We start from the raw sequence: 12,657 nt of genomic DNA on the forward strand, positions 1-12,657 counted from the left end.
GCAAGCTTATCTTAGCTTCTTAACCCTATAGAGAAAGGTGGTTACCCTTCCCTTTATATTTATGACAGGGCCAAAAGAAATCTGATGAGGTTCAACAAGGACAAGTGAAGAGTCCTGCACTTAGGAAGGAAGAATCCCATCAGCACTACACACTAGGGACTGAGTGGCTCGGCAGCAGTTCTGCAGAAGAGGACCTAGGGGTTTGTGATGACGCAGACTGGCCCTGCACTGGGCCTGAGACAGTTAACCCTTCCCTGCTAGCAGAGGAAGCCACGACCTTGAGGCTCTGCTGGACATGGTCCAACAGGGACTCAAGTATAAAAGCCTGCAGAGCTGCTCAGTCAGGGTGGGTGGCTGAGAAAGGAGGATGCCCATTGGAGGCTCCAGCCCAGGAGCAGTGGTGACTCATACAGGAGGGAGCCGAGGGGCCAGGAAGTGGGACCAGAGACTGGCAGCTGTGGGAACCCCAGGAAGAGCCAGGGGATGAGGCTCCTGATGCCCCAGGGACTGCTACATTTGGAGAACTGGTAGGAAGTGACCCAGGAAAGGGAAGGGAGTGGTATCTCCCATCACTCTGAGGGCAGCGTGTTGTGGTAGGATTCCCCACCGACCCGGGACGGATCACGCCGTTAATGACAGGGCCCTAGGTTGGAGCTCGGTGAAGTCAGGTGGGCCCGGGCTCCCCTAATGGGGGTCTCTAACCTCCCCCCCTTTTTTGTGTGATGACATAGTTCACCGACCCCTCATTAACCTCAAAGGACATAGATGAACTCCAGCTGCCAGGCCGCACTATCCTATGAGGGGAAGAGGACTTAGAGGGACTCTGGCCCTCAGGCCACACTGCTTTGGGAGCACACACTAGGGATTCTCGCTGCTAGGCCGTGCTATCCCACCAGAGGAAGAAGATTTAGAGGGACTCTGGCCATTGGACATACAGCCCTGACTATCGGGGAGGTGGTAGAACCGGCATGGAAGCTGGGAGGTGGGGTTAACCTCGCCCCCCCGGAATAAAAGGGGTTGACCAGGTACAAATCCTGCCATAGGGTTACCGTGGATGAGAATCTGGATACGAGTCAACAGTGTGCCCTTGTTTCCAGGAAGGCTAATGGCATTTTGGGCTGTATAAAGTAGGGGCATTGCCAGCAGATTGACGGACATGATCATTCCCCTCTATTCAGCAATGGTGAGGGCTCATCTGGAGTACTGTGTCCAGTTTTGGGCCCCACTCTACAAGAAGAATATGGAAAAAATAGAAAGAGTCCAGCGCAGGGTAATAAAAATGATTAGGGGGCTGGAGCACATGACTTATCAGGATAGGCTGAGGGAACTGGGATTGTTTAGCCTGCAGAAGAGAAAAATGAGGGGGGATTTGATAGCTGCTTTCAACTACCTGAAGGGGGTTCCAAAGAGGATGGATCTAGACTGTTCTCAGTGGTAGCTGATGACAGAACGAGGAGTAATGGTCTCAAGTTGCAGTGGGGGAGGTTTAGGTTGGATATTAGGAAAAACTTTTTCACTAGGAGAGTGGTGAAGCACTGGAATGTGTTACCTAGGGAAGTGGTGGAATCTCCTTCCTTAGAAGTTTTTAAGGTCAGGCATGACAAAGCCCTGGCTGGGATAATCTAGTTGGGGATTGGTCCTGCTTTGAGCACGGGATTGGATTTGATGACCTCCTGCGGTCCCTTCCAACACTAATATTCTATGATTCTATGATTATATTCCTTTGACATCTGAACATTGTCTTTTTTTTACCCACTGCTGTGAATAAGCAAGTGCTTCCATGGAGCTGCTGTCAACGATTAACAGGGTTTATTTTCCCTGTGTTGTGTAGCAGTTGGGATGTTTCCCCCGGCACATGTCTTGGCAAAGGTTTGGATTTTTTTTCTCTCTCAGATTCTGAGCAACTGGGGGAATGGGAAAATCCCTACAGCAGAGGCCCTGTAGCCTGGGTCTCATTTGGGTCTCATTTCCAGCTGATGCCTAATATCCACACCACAACATGTAGGGATTATTGATTATTGATGCATGGAGCACCACAATATATGGAATAGGCATTAATAGGGTCAGTTGTTCATAATTCATTTCCCTGAATTGTCGAAAACACCATTTCTCTGTGTGTGAAGAGTGACAAATCTGCTTCACCTATGAGAACACTTCCAGTAGTTCATGTAGTATTTCATATTAACATTGTCTCTCCATCCAGGAATATTTCCTGCAACCATCACCCTAGAGCTTGAGCACATACAGGAAGTCAGGGGAACGTATGGTACATGCAGGAGACACCGTTCTGCCTCAGAGTTGGACACCTTCTCCCCTACTCCATGTCACATTCCAACACAACCGACATCACCAACCCCTCCACCTTCATCCTGCTGGGCATTCCTGGCCTGGAGATGGCCCATATCTAGATCTCCATCCCCTTCTGCACCATGTACACGATAGCCATCTTGGGGAACTTCACCATCCTATTCATTGTGAAGAGGGAGCCGAGCCTCCATGGGCCTATGTACTATTTCCTCTGCATGCTGACCGTCAGCGACCTGGTCCTGTCTACGTCTGTCCTGCCCAGGACACTGAGCATCTTCTGGTTGAATTCCAGAGAGATAGATTTCAGTGCCTGCCTCACCCAGGTGTACTTCATTCAGTGCTTCTCAGTGATAGAGTCTGGGATCTTCGTGGCCATGGCTTTGGATCGCTACGTGGCCATCTGCCACCCCCTGAGACATTCCACCATCCTGACAAACCCCGTGGTGGCCAAGATTGGTCTGGCTCTGGTGCTGTGTGGCAGCATAGTCAGACTGCCCTTTCTCCTCCTGGCAAGGCGGTGGCCATATTGCAGGACCAACATCATCCCCCACACATACTGTGACCATATAGCTGTGGTGAAGCTGGCCTGCAACAATACCCACATCAGTAGATACTACGGCCTCTTTGTGGTATTCTTTGTGACTGGTCTGGATGTGCTTTTTATTGCTGTGTCCTACACCCAGATCCTCAGAGCCATCTTCAGCCTCCCCACAAAGGACGCCCGGCTCAAAACTTTTGGGACCTGCAGCTCCCACCTCTGTGTCATCTTAGCCTTTTACATCCCCGCTCTCTTCTCCTTCCTCACGCAGCGGTTTGGCCACAATGTGCCCCTGCATTTCCATGTTCTCATGCCAACATATATCTCCTGGTGCCCCCCATGCTAAACCCCATCATTTACGGGGTGAGGACCAGACTGATCCGGGCCAGGCTGCTCCTTCTCTTTTCTCATAAAGGGACCTAAAATTTTCTGCTGGTGCTCTGGCTCTCAGTCTGAGCTCCATGTAGAGCTGGCTGGGGACATGGTCCTGGGCCCCCTTCTCTGAATCACTGTTTGTACCTTACAAGTGACATTCAATCCTTTCCTGACCATGCTCTGCTGTGTCAGACTGACAAACTGGGAAATGGGTCTGTGTACAACTCATTAACTCATAGGGTGGCCACACTGTACACAGTATTCAAGATGTGGGCGTACCATGGATTTATATAAGAGCAATAAGGTATTCTCTGTCTTATTCTCTATCCCTCTTTTGATGATTCCTAACATCCCGTTTGCTTTTTTGACTGCTGCTGCACGCTGCGTAGACATCTTCAGAGAACTATCCATAATGATTCCCAGATCTCTTTCCTGATTAGTTCTAGCTAAATTAGCCCCCATCATATTGTATGTATAGTTGGGGTTATGCTTTCCAATGTGCATTACTTTACATTTATCCACATTACATTTCGTTTGCCATGTTGTTGCCCAATCACTTAGTTTTGTGAAATCTTTTTGAAGGCCTTCATGGCCTGCTTTGGTCTTAACTATCTTGAGAAGTTTAGTATCATCTGCAAACTTTGCCACCTCACTGTTTACCCCTTTCTCCAGATCATTTCTGAATAAGTTGAATAGGATTGGTCCTAGGAGTGACCCTTGGGGAACACCACTAGTTACCCCTCTCCATTCTGAAAATTTACCATTTATTCCTACCCTTTGTTCCCTGTCTTTTGGCCAGTTCTCAATCCATGAAAGGATCTTTCCTCTTAACTCATGACAATTAATTTACTTAAGAGCCTTTGGTGAGGGACCTTGTCAAAGGCTTTCTGGAAATCTAAGTACATTTTGTCCACTGGATCTCCCTCAAAGAACTCTAACAGATTAATTAGACATGATCTCCCTTTACAGAAACCGTGTTGACTTTTGCCCAACAATTTATGTTCTTCTATGTGTCTGACCATTTTATTCTTCACTATTGTTTCAACTAATTTACCCGGTACTGACGTTAGACTTACTAGTCTGTAATTGCCAGGATCACCTTTAGAGCCCTTCTTAAATATTGATGTTACATTAGCTATCTTTCAGTCATTGGGTACAGAAGCTGATTTAAAGGACAGGTTACAAACCATAGTTAATAGTTCCACAATTTCACATTTAAGTTCTTTCAGAACTCTTGGGTGAATGCCGTCTGGTCCTGGTGACTTATTACTGTTAAGTTTATCACTTTTTCACTAGGAGGGTGGTGAAACACTGGAATGCGTTGCCTAGGGAGGTGGTGGAATCTCCTTCCTTAGAAGTTTTTAAGGTCAGGCTTGACAAAGCCCTGGCTGGGATGATTTAATTGGGGATGGGTCCTGCTTTTGAGCAGGGGGTTGGACTAGATGACCTCCTGAGGTCCCTTCCAACCCTGAGATTCTATGATTCTATGATTCTATGATTATCAATTATTTCCAAAACCTCCTCTAGTGACACTTCAATCTGTGACAATTCCTCAGATTTGTCACCTATAAAAGATGGCTCAGGTTTGGGAATCTCCCTAACATCCTCAGCTGTGAAGACTGAAGCAAAGAATTCATTTAGTTTCTCTGCAATGACTTTATTATCTTTAAGTGCTCCTTTTGTATCTCGTTTCAGACTAACAGCCGTGTTAGTCTGTATTTGCAAAAAGAAAAGGAGGACTTGTGGCACCTTAGAGACTAACCAATTTATTTGAGCATAAGTTTTCGTGAGCTACAGCTCACTTCATCGGATGCATACTGTGGAAACTGCAGAAGACATTATATACACAGAGACCATGAAACTATTTTCATCGGATGCATACTGTGGAAACTGCAGAAGACATTATATACACAGAGACCATGAAACAATAATGTCTTCTGCAGTTTCCATGGTATGCATCCGATGAAGTGAGCTGTAGCTCACGAAAGCTTATGCTCAAATGAATTGGTTAGTCTTTAAGGTGCCACAAGTACTCCTTTTCTTTTTGTATCTCGATCATCCAGGGGCCCCACTGCTTGTTTAGCAGGCTTCCTGCTTCCGATGGACTTAAAAACATTTTGTTATTACCTCTTGAGTTTTTGGCTCGCTGTTCTTCAAACTCCCTTTTTGCTTTTCTTATTACATTTTTACATTTAATTTGGCAGTGTTTATGCTCCTTTCTATTTACCTCACTAGGATTTGGCTTCCACTTTTAAAAAGATGCCTTTTTATCTCTCACTGCCTCTTTTACACGGTTGTTAAGCCACAGTGGCTCTTTTTTAGTTCTGTTACTGTGTTTTTAAATTTGGGGTATACATTTAAGTTGAGCCTCTATTGTGGTGTCTTTGAAAAGTGTCCATGAAGTTTGCAGGGATTTTACTCTAGTCACTGTACCTTTTAATTTCTGTTGAACGAACCTCCTCATTTTTGAATAGTTCCCCTTTCTGAAATTAAATGCCACAGTATTGGGCTTTTGAGGTGTTCTCACCACAGGAGTGTTAAATGTTGTTATATTATGGTCACTATTTCCAAGCGGTCCTGTTCTAGTTAGCTCTTGGACCAGATCCTGGGCTCCACTCAGAACTACATCGAGAGTTGCCACTCCCCTTGGGGTTCCTGTCCCAGCTGCTCCGAGAAGCAGTCGTTTAAAGTATCGAGAAATTTTGTCTCTGCATTTCATCCTGAGGTGACATGTACCCAGTCCATATGGGGATAATTGAAATCCCCCACTATTATTGAGTTCTTTATTTTGATAGCCTCTCTAATCTCCCTTAGCATTTCATCGTCACTACCACTGTCCTGATCAGGTGGTCGATAATAAATCTCTACTGTTATATTCTTATTAGAGCCTGGAATTACTATCCAGAGAGATTCTATGGAACATGTGGATTAATTTAAGATTTTTATTTCATTTGATTCTACATTTTCTTTCACATATAGGGGCATTCCCTTCCCCTAGCCACACGACCTGTTCAGTCCTTCTGATATATTTTGTACCCTGGAATGTTTGTGTCCCATTGATTGTCCTCACTCCACCAGGTTTCTGTGATGCCGATTATATCAATATCCTCCTTTAACATGTGGCACTCTAGTTCATCCATATTATTTAGACTTCTAGCATCTGTGTACAAGCACTTTAAAAACTTGTCACTCTTTATTTGTCTGCCCTTTTCTGATGTGTCAGATTCTTTATGTGCATGTTTCTCATCTGATCTGGCCCCTACTTTATCCTCCTCCATCCCCCTCCTCCTGACTAGAACCTAGATAATCTCTCTCAATAGACTCTCCTCTAAGAGAAGTCTCTGTCCGACCCACGTGCGCCTCTGCAACGATCGGCTTTCCCCATCTCTTAGTTTTAAAATTGCTCTGCAACCTTTCTAATGTGAAGTGCCAGCAGGCTGGCTCCACTTTGGTTTAGGGGGAGCCCATCATAGAAGGCAATTAGGTTGGTCAGGACTTGACTTTTGTGAATCCATGTTGACTGTTCCTGATTAACTTCCTCTCCTCCAAGCACAATAGATTCCTTGAAGACCTGCCTCATGATTTTCCCCCGTGAGGCTGACCGGTCTGTAGTTCCCAGGTTCTCCTTCTTCCCTTTTTTTAAAGATGAGCACTACATTTGCTTTTTTCCAATTCTCCTTGATCTGCCCCAGTTGCCATAAGCTTTCAAAGATAATGGTCAATGGCTCCGCAATAACATCCGCCAACTCCCTGAGCACTCTTGGATGTATTGCATCCGGCCCTATGTACATGTCCAGCTTTTCTAAATAGTCATCAACCTGTTCTTTCACCATGGAGGGCTGCTCACTTCCTCCCCATACTGTGTTGTACAGGGCAGCAGTCTGGGAGCTGACCTTGTCTTCGAAGACTGAAGGAAAAAAAGCATTGAGGACTTCAGCTTTTTCCACATCATCTGTCCCTAGGTTGCCTCCCCCATTCAGTGAAGGTCCCACACTTTCCCTGACCACCTTCTTGTTGCTAACATACTTTAGAAACCCTTTTTGTTACCCTTCACATCCCTTGCTAACTGCAACTCCAGTTTTCCTTTGGCTTTCCTGATTACACAGCTCTCTTCTCTGGGCTGCTCCTCTGGCCCCTCTGGCCCTGGTCGGTGTTAGGGGGCTTATTCCTTCACCCACTTACTTCCCTGGTCCTTCTCGCATGAACAGAGAGCAACAATACCCGAAGTCCAAAGGTGCAAACAATTCTATGTTTATTGGGGTGAGCTTCCAGCAAGCATGATTCCAGTTTCCTTCCTTAGTATCCTCCTTCCCAGCTCTGACACCACAGAGCCTTACGCCTGTGTCCCTGTTCCCATTCCTACCCTTAGCCAAACATGATTCCAACTTCCTTACTCCCATTCCCTGTTCCCATTTCCCCCTTTAGCAAAACATGATTCCAATTTTCTTACCCCCATTCCCTGTTCCCATCTCCCCCTTTAGCAAAACATGATTCCAATTTTCTTACCCCCATTCCCTGTTCCCATCTCACACACCCACATGCCCACCCACACCCACACCCCAGTCACTTCCTCATTGACTACAGATTATATAGTAAAACTTGAGTTCTTCTTAGCTATACCTTAACCAATCATTTTCCTGAAATTGAACTAACCAATCCTAACATATTGTAACATGATTATGTTACCAATTATATCCCACCACCTCAATTAGTTTACACCCAGCAAAATTAATTATACAGCAGACAGGAACAATCACAGAACCAGACAGAGATTATACAGACAAACAACAGCAAAGTGGGAACTATAATGACAAAACAATACAGAAGTGAGGATTTCACATCCCAGCTATTGATAAGTGAGTTCTTGCCAGACAGGATGCTATCAAACTAAGTTTCCTTTTACATTTTCTAGGCACTTCCCTTTCTCTGGAGGTGATAGGAATACAATCCTGCCCCGATAGTGCCTAACAGCCCAATAGCACCTTCTTTCAATGTGACTAGTTTGGAATGTGAGGATGTGACCGTTCGCTTCCCAGCTTATGGCTGCCTCTGCTGCTTAGCCAAAGGCCTGAGCCTAAGCACAGGGCCACAAACTGTCACAGTAAGAGAAGGCCCTTACACTGGCAGACAGTGGTTTTGATTCTTTCTTTTATACCTCTATCACTAGCCAAGTGATAAGAATACACCTAAATTCTTAGAGTCTAGGCCTTTACAGACAGGCCTGAATATCTATATCCTAACAGTCGGCAGTGCTCCACTCCCAGCTAAGCCTGGGCCGCTTCCCTTTCCTTAGCAGTAGGGGTGCACAAAGAATCACAGGCAGTCTGGTTCATTTGCTCCCAGTGGCATTGAGTAGGAAGCATGGTTGAGCACTGAATTTCCTGTATTCGTTTTCACCTGTCAAGACCGAAATGTGGCACCCAGGGTGTGGCAAGGACCCAGAATGAGGAACAGACAAATATTATCCTTGCTGGGAACTCTAGATAGATTAGTAGATGGTATGGCTATGAGGGACCCTGCTCTGACCTCCTGCATCACAGAGACCGTAGAGCTGCCCTTCATTAATTCCCATTTGAACTAGAGCTGATCTTTGAGAAAAAAAAAACATTCCATCTTGATTGCCAGTTGTCAAGGCTGTTTGCTCACTCTGACATTTTGAGTGCAGGAGGTGGGGGCCTACAAAAGACCTTAAAAATACTTCCCACTAAAGGCTTGCCTTAAAACTCCCCAAGGTTACAGATTCCCTGGCCTTGGTCTGTTATCGCTTCCACCACCCAAATGCTAAAACCTTCCTGAGAACCCAGGAAAGCACACATGGGAATTCCTTCCTGTGAGGTGTTTGCAAGCTCTTTAATCCCACCCCCTGGAGAGAGCATGAAAAAAACAACCAGCTGTTGATACCAGCTGAAAAGTATGGAAAATTAGTTCCACTCAGTAATTAGGCTGAGCGGAATTAGACACATGCACACAGAACTTCTACCTTTAACTCCATCCTCTTTGGAACTCCCCTTCAGGTAGCTGAAGGTTGCTATCAAATCTACCCCCTACTCTTGGAGGTCCTGGTGATGTCAAGGAACTATGACGTGATTGGAATAACAGAGACTTGGTGGGATAACTAACATGACTGGAGTACTGTCATGGATGGTTATAAACTGTTCAGGAAGGACAGGCAGGGCAGAAAAGGTGGGGGAGTAGCACTGTATGTAAGGGAGCAGTATGACTGCTCAGAGCTCCGGTACGAAACTGCAGAAAAACCTGAGTGTCTCTGGATTAAGTTTAGAAGTGTGTGCAACAAGAGTGATGTAGTGGTGGGAGTCTGCTATAGACCACCGGACCAGGGGGATGAGGTAGATGAGGCTTTCTTCCGGCAGCTCACGGAAGCTACTAGATCACATGCCCTGATTCTCATGGGTGACTTTAATTTTCCTGATATCTGCTGGGAGAGCAATACAGCGGTGCATAGACAATCCAGGAAGTTTTTGGAAAGCTTAGGGGACAATTTCCTGGCACAAGTGCTAGAGGAGCCAACTGGGGGGGCGCTTTTCTTGACCTGCTGCTTACAAACCGGGTAGAATTAGTGGGGGAAGCAAAAGTGGATGGGAATCTGGGAGGCAGTGACCATGAGTTGGTTGAGTTCAGGATCCTGATGCAGGGAAGAAAGGTAAGCAGCAGGATACGGACCCTGGACTTCAGGAAAGCAGACTTCGACTCCCTCAGGGAACGGATGGCCAGGATCCCCTGGGGGACTAACTTGAAGGGGAAAGGAGTCCAGGAGAGCTGGCTGTATTTCAAGGAATCCCTGTTGAGGTTACAGGGACAAACCATCCCGATGAGTCGAAAGAATAGTAAATATGGCAGGCGACCAGCTTGGCTTAATGGTGAAATCCTAGCGGATCTTAAACATAAAAAAGAAGCTTACAAGAAGTGGAAGGTTGGACATATGACCAGGGAAGAGTATAAAAATATTGCTCGGGCATGTAGGAATGATATCAGGAGGGCCAAATCGCACCTGGAGTTGCAGCTAGCAAGAGATGTCAAGAGTAACAAGAAGGGTTTCTTCAGGTATGTTGGCAACAAGAAGAAAGCCAAGGAAAGTGTGGGCCCCTTACTGAATGAGGGAGGCAACCTAGTGAGAGAGGATGTGGAAAAAGCTAATGTACTCAATGCTTTTTTTGCCTCTGTCTTCACTAACAAGGTCAGCTCCCAGACTGCTGCGCTGGGCATCACAAAATGGGGAAGAGATGGCCAGCCCTCTGTGGAGATAGAGGTGGTTAGGGACTATTTAGAAAAGCTGGACGTGCACAAGTCCATGGGGCCGGACGAGTTGCATCCGAGAGTGCTAAAGGAATTGGCGGCTGTGATTGCAGAGCCATTGGCCATTATCTTTGAAAACTCGTGGCGAACCGGGGAAGTCCCGGATGACTCAAGCTGCAGTGGGGGAGGTTTAGATTGGATATTAGGAAAAAACTTTTTCACTAAGAGGGTGGTGAAACACTGGAATGCGTTACCTAGGGAGGTGGTAGAATCTCCTTCCTTAGAGGTTTTTAAGGTCAGGCTTGATAAAGCCCTGGCTGGGATGATTTAACTGGGAATTGGTCCTGCTTTGAGCAGGGGGTTGGACTAGATGACCTTCTGGGGTCCCTTCCAACCCTCATATTCTATGATTCTATGATTCTATGACTGGAAAAAGGCTAATGTAGTGCCAATCTTTAAAAAAGGGAAGAAGGAGGATCCTGGGAACTACAGGCCAGTCAGCCTCACCTCAGTCCCTGGAAAAATCATGGAGCAGGTCCTCAAAGAATCAATCCTGATGCACTTACATGAGAGGAAAGTGATCAGGAACAGCCAACATGGATTCAACAAGGGAAGGTCATGCCTGACTAATCTAATCACCTTTTATGATGAGATTACTGGTTCTGTGGATGAAGGGAAAGCAGTGGATGTATTGTTTCTTGACTTTAGCAAAGCTTTTGACACGGTCTCCCACAGTATTCTTGTCAGCAAGTTAAGGAAGTATGGGCTGGATGAATACACTACAAGGTGGGTAGAAAGCTGGCTAGATTGTCGGGCTGAAGGGGTAGTGATCAATGGCTCCATGTCTAGTTGGCAGCCGGTATCAAGTGGAGTGCCCCAAGGGTCGGTCCTGGGGCCGGTTTTGTTCAATATCTTCATAAATGATCTGGAGGATGGTGTGGATTGCACTCTCAGCAAATTTGCGGATGATACTAAACTGGGAGGAGTGGTAGATACGCTGGAGGGCAGGGATAGGATACAGAAGGACCTAGACAAATTGGAGGATTGGGCCAAAAGAAATCTTATGAGGTTCAATAAGGATAAGTGCAGGGTCCTGCACTTAGGATGGAAGAATCCAATGCACAGCTACAGACTAGGGACCGAATGACTAGGCAGCAGTTCTGCGGAAAAAGACCTAGGGGTGACAGTGGACGAGAAGCTGGATATGAGTCAGCAGTGTGCCCTTGTTGCCAAGAAGGCCAATGGCATTTTGGGCTGTATAAGTAGGGGCACTGCCAGCAGATCGGGGGACGTGATCGTTCCCCTCTATTCGACATTGGTGAGGCCTCATCTGGAGTACTGTGTCCAGTTTTGGGCCCCACACTTCAAGAAGGATGTGGATAAATTGGAGAGAGTCCAGCGAAGGGCAACAAAAATGATTAGGGGACTGGAACACATGAGTTATGAGGAGAGGCTGAGGGAGCTGGGATTGTTTAGCCTGCAGAAGAGAAGAATGAGGGGGGATTTGATAGCTGCTTTCAACTACCTGAAAGGGGGTTCCAAAGAGGATGGCTCTAGACTGTTCTCAATGGTAGCAGATGACAGAACGAGGAGTAATGGTCTCAAGTTGCAGTGGGGGAGGTTTAGATTGGATATTAGGAAAAACTTTTTCACTAAGAGGGTGGTGAAACACTGGAATGCGTTACCTAGGGAGGTGGTAGAATCTCCTTCCTTAGAGGTTTTTAAGGTCAGGCTTGACAAAGCCCTGGCTGGGATGATTTAACTGGGAATTGGTCCTGCTTTGAGCAGGGGGTTGGACTAGATGACCTTCTGGGGTCCCTTCCAACCCTGATATTCTATGATTCTATGATTCAGCAAAAAGTGTCTGAGAGGGAAAGCTACTGGTCAGTCACTGAAAAAGAATGAGCTTTCGTGAGCCACAGCTCACTTCATCAGATGAAGTGAGCTGTGGCTCACGAAAGCTCATGCTCAAATAAATTGGTTAGTCTCTAAGGTGCCACAAGTACTCCTTTTCTTTTTGCGAATACAGACTAACACGGCTGTTCCTCTGAAACCTGAAAAAGAATGTTACGCCATTGTCTACGCTCTGGAAAAGCTACGCCCATATGAAGTGGACTTAGAGGGACTCTGGACCTCAGGTCCTGCTTCGGGCAGGGGGTTGGATTAGATGACCTTCAGGGGTC

At 46.3% G+C, this 12,657-nt stretch overlaps 1 protein-coding gene across 1 annotated transcript; it reads left to right on the forward strand.

The window, feature by feature from the left end:
* Window positions 1–2,429: 2,429 nt before the first annotated feature.
* Window positions 2,430–3,191, forward strand: LOC125643323 (putative olfactory receptor 52L2). Its single transcript, XM_048865777.2, has one exon. It carries the CDS (start codon window positions 2,430–2,432, stop codon window positions 3,189–3,191), a length of 762 nt encoding a protein of 253 aa, XP_048721734.2.
* The last annotated feature ends 9,466 nt before the right edge of the window (window positions 3,192–12,657 follow it).

The sequence above is a fragment of the Caretta caretta genome, chromosome 1 (assembly GCF_965140235.1).
Source record: "Caretta caretta isolate rCarCar2 chromosome 1, rCarCar1.hap1, whole genome shotgun sequence".
NCBI classification, from domain to species: domain Eukaryota; kingdom Metazoa; phylum Chordata; order Testudines; family Cheloniidae; genus Caretta; species Caretta caretta.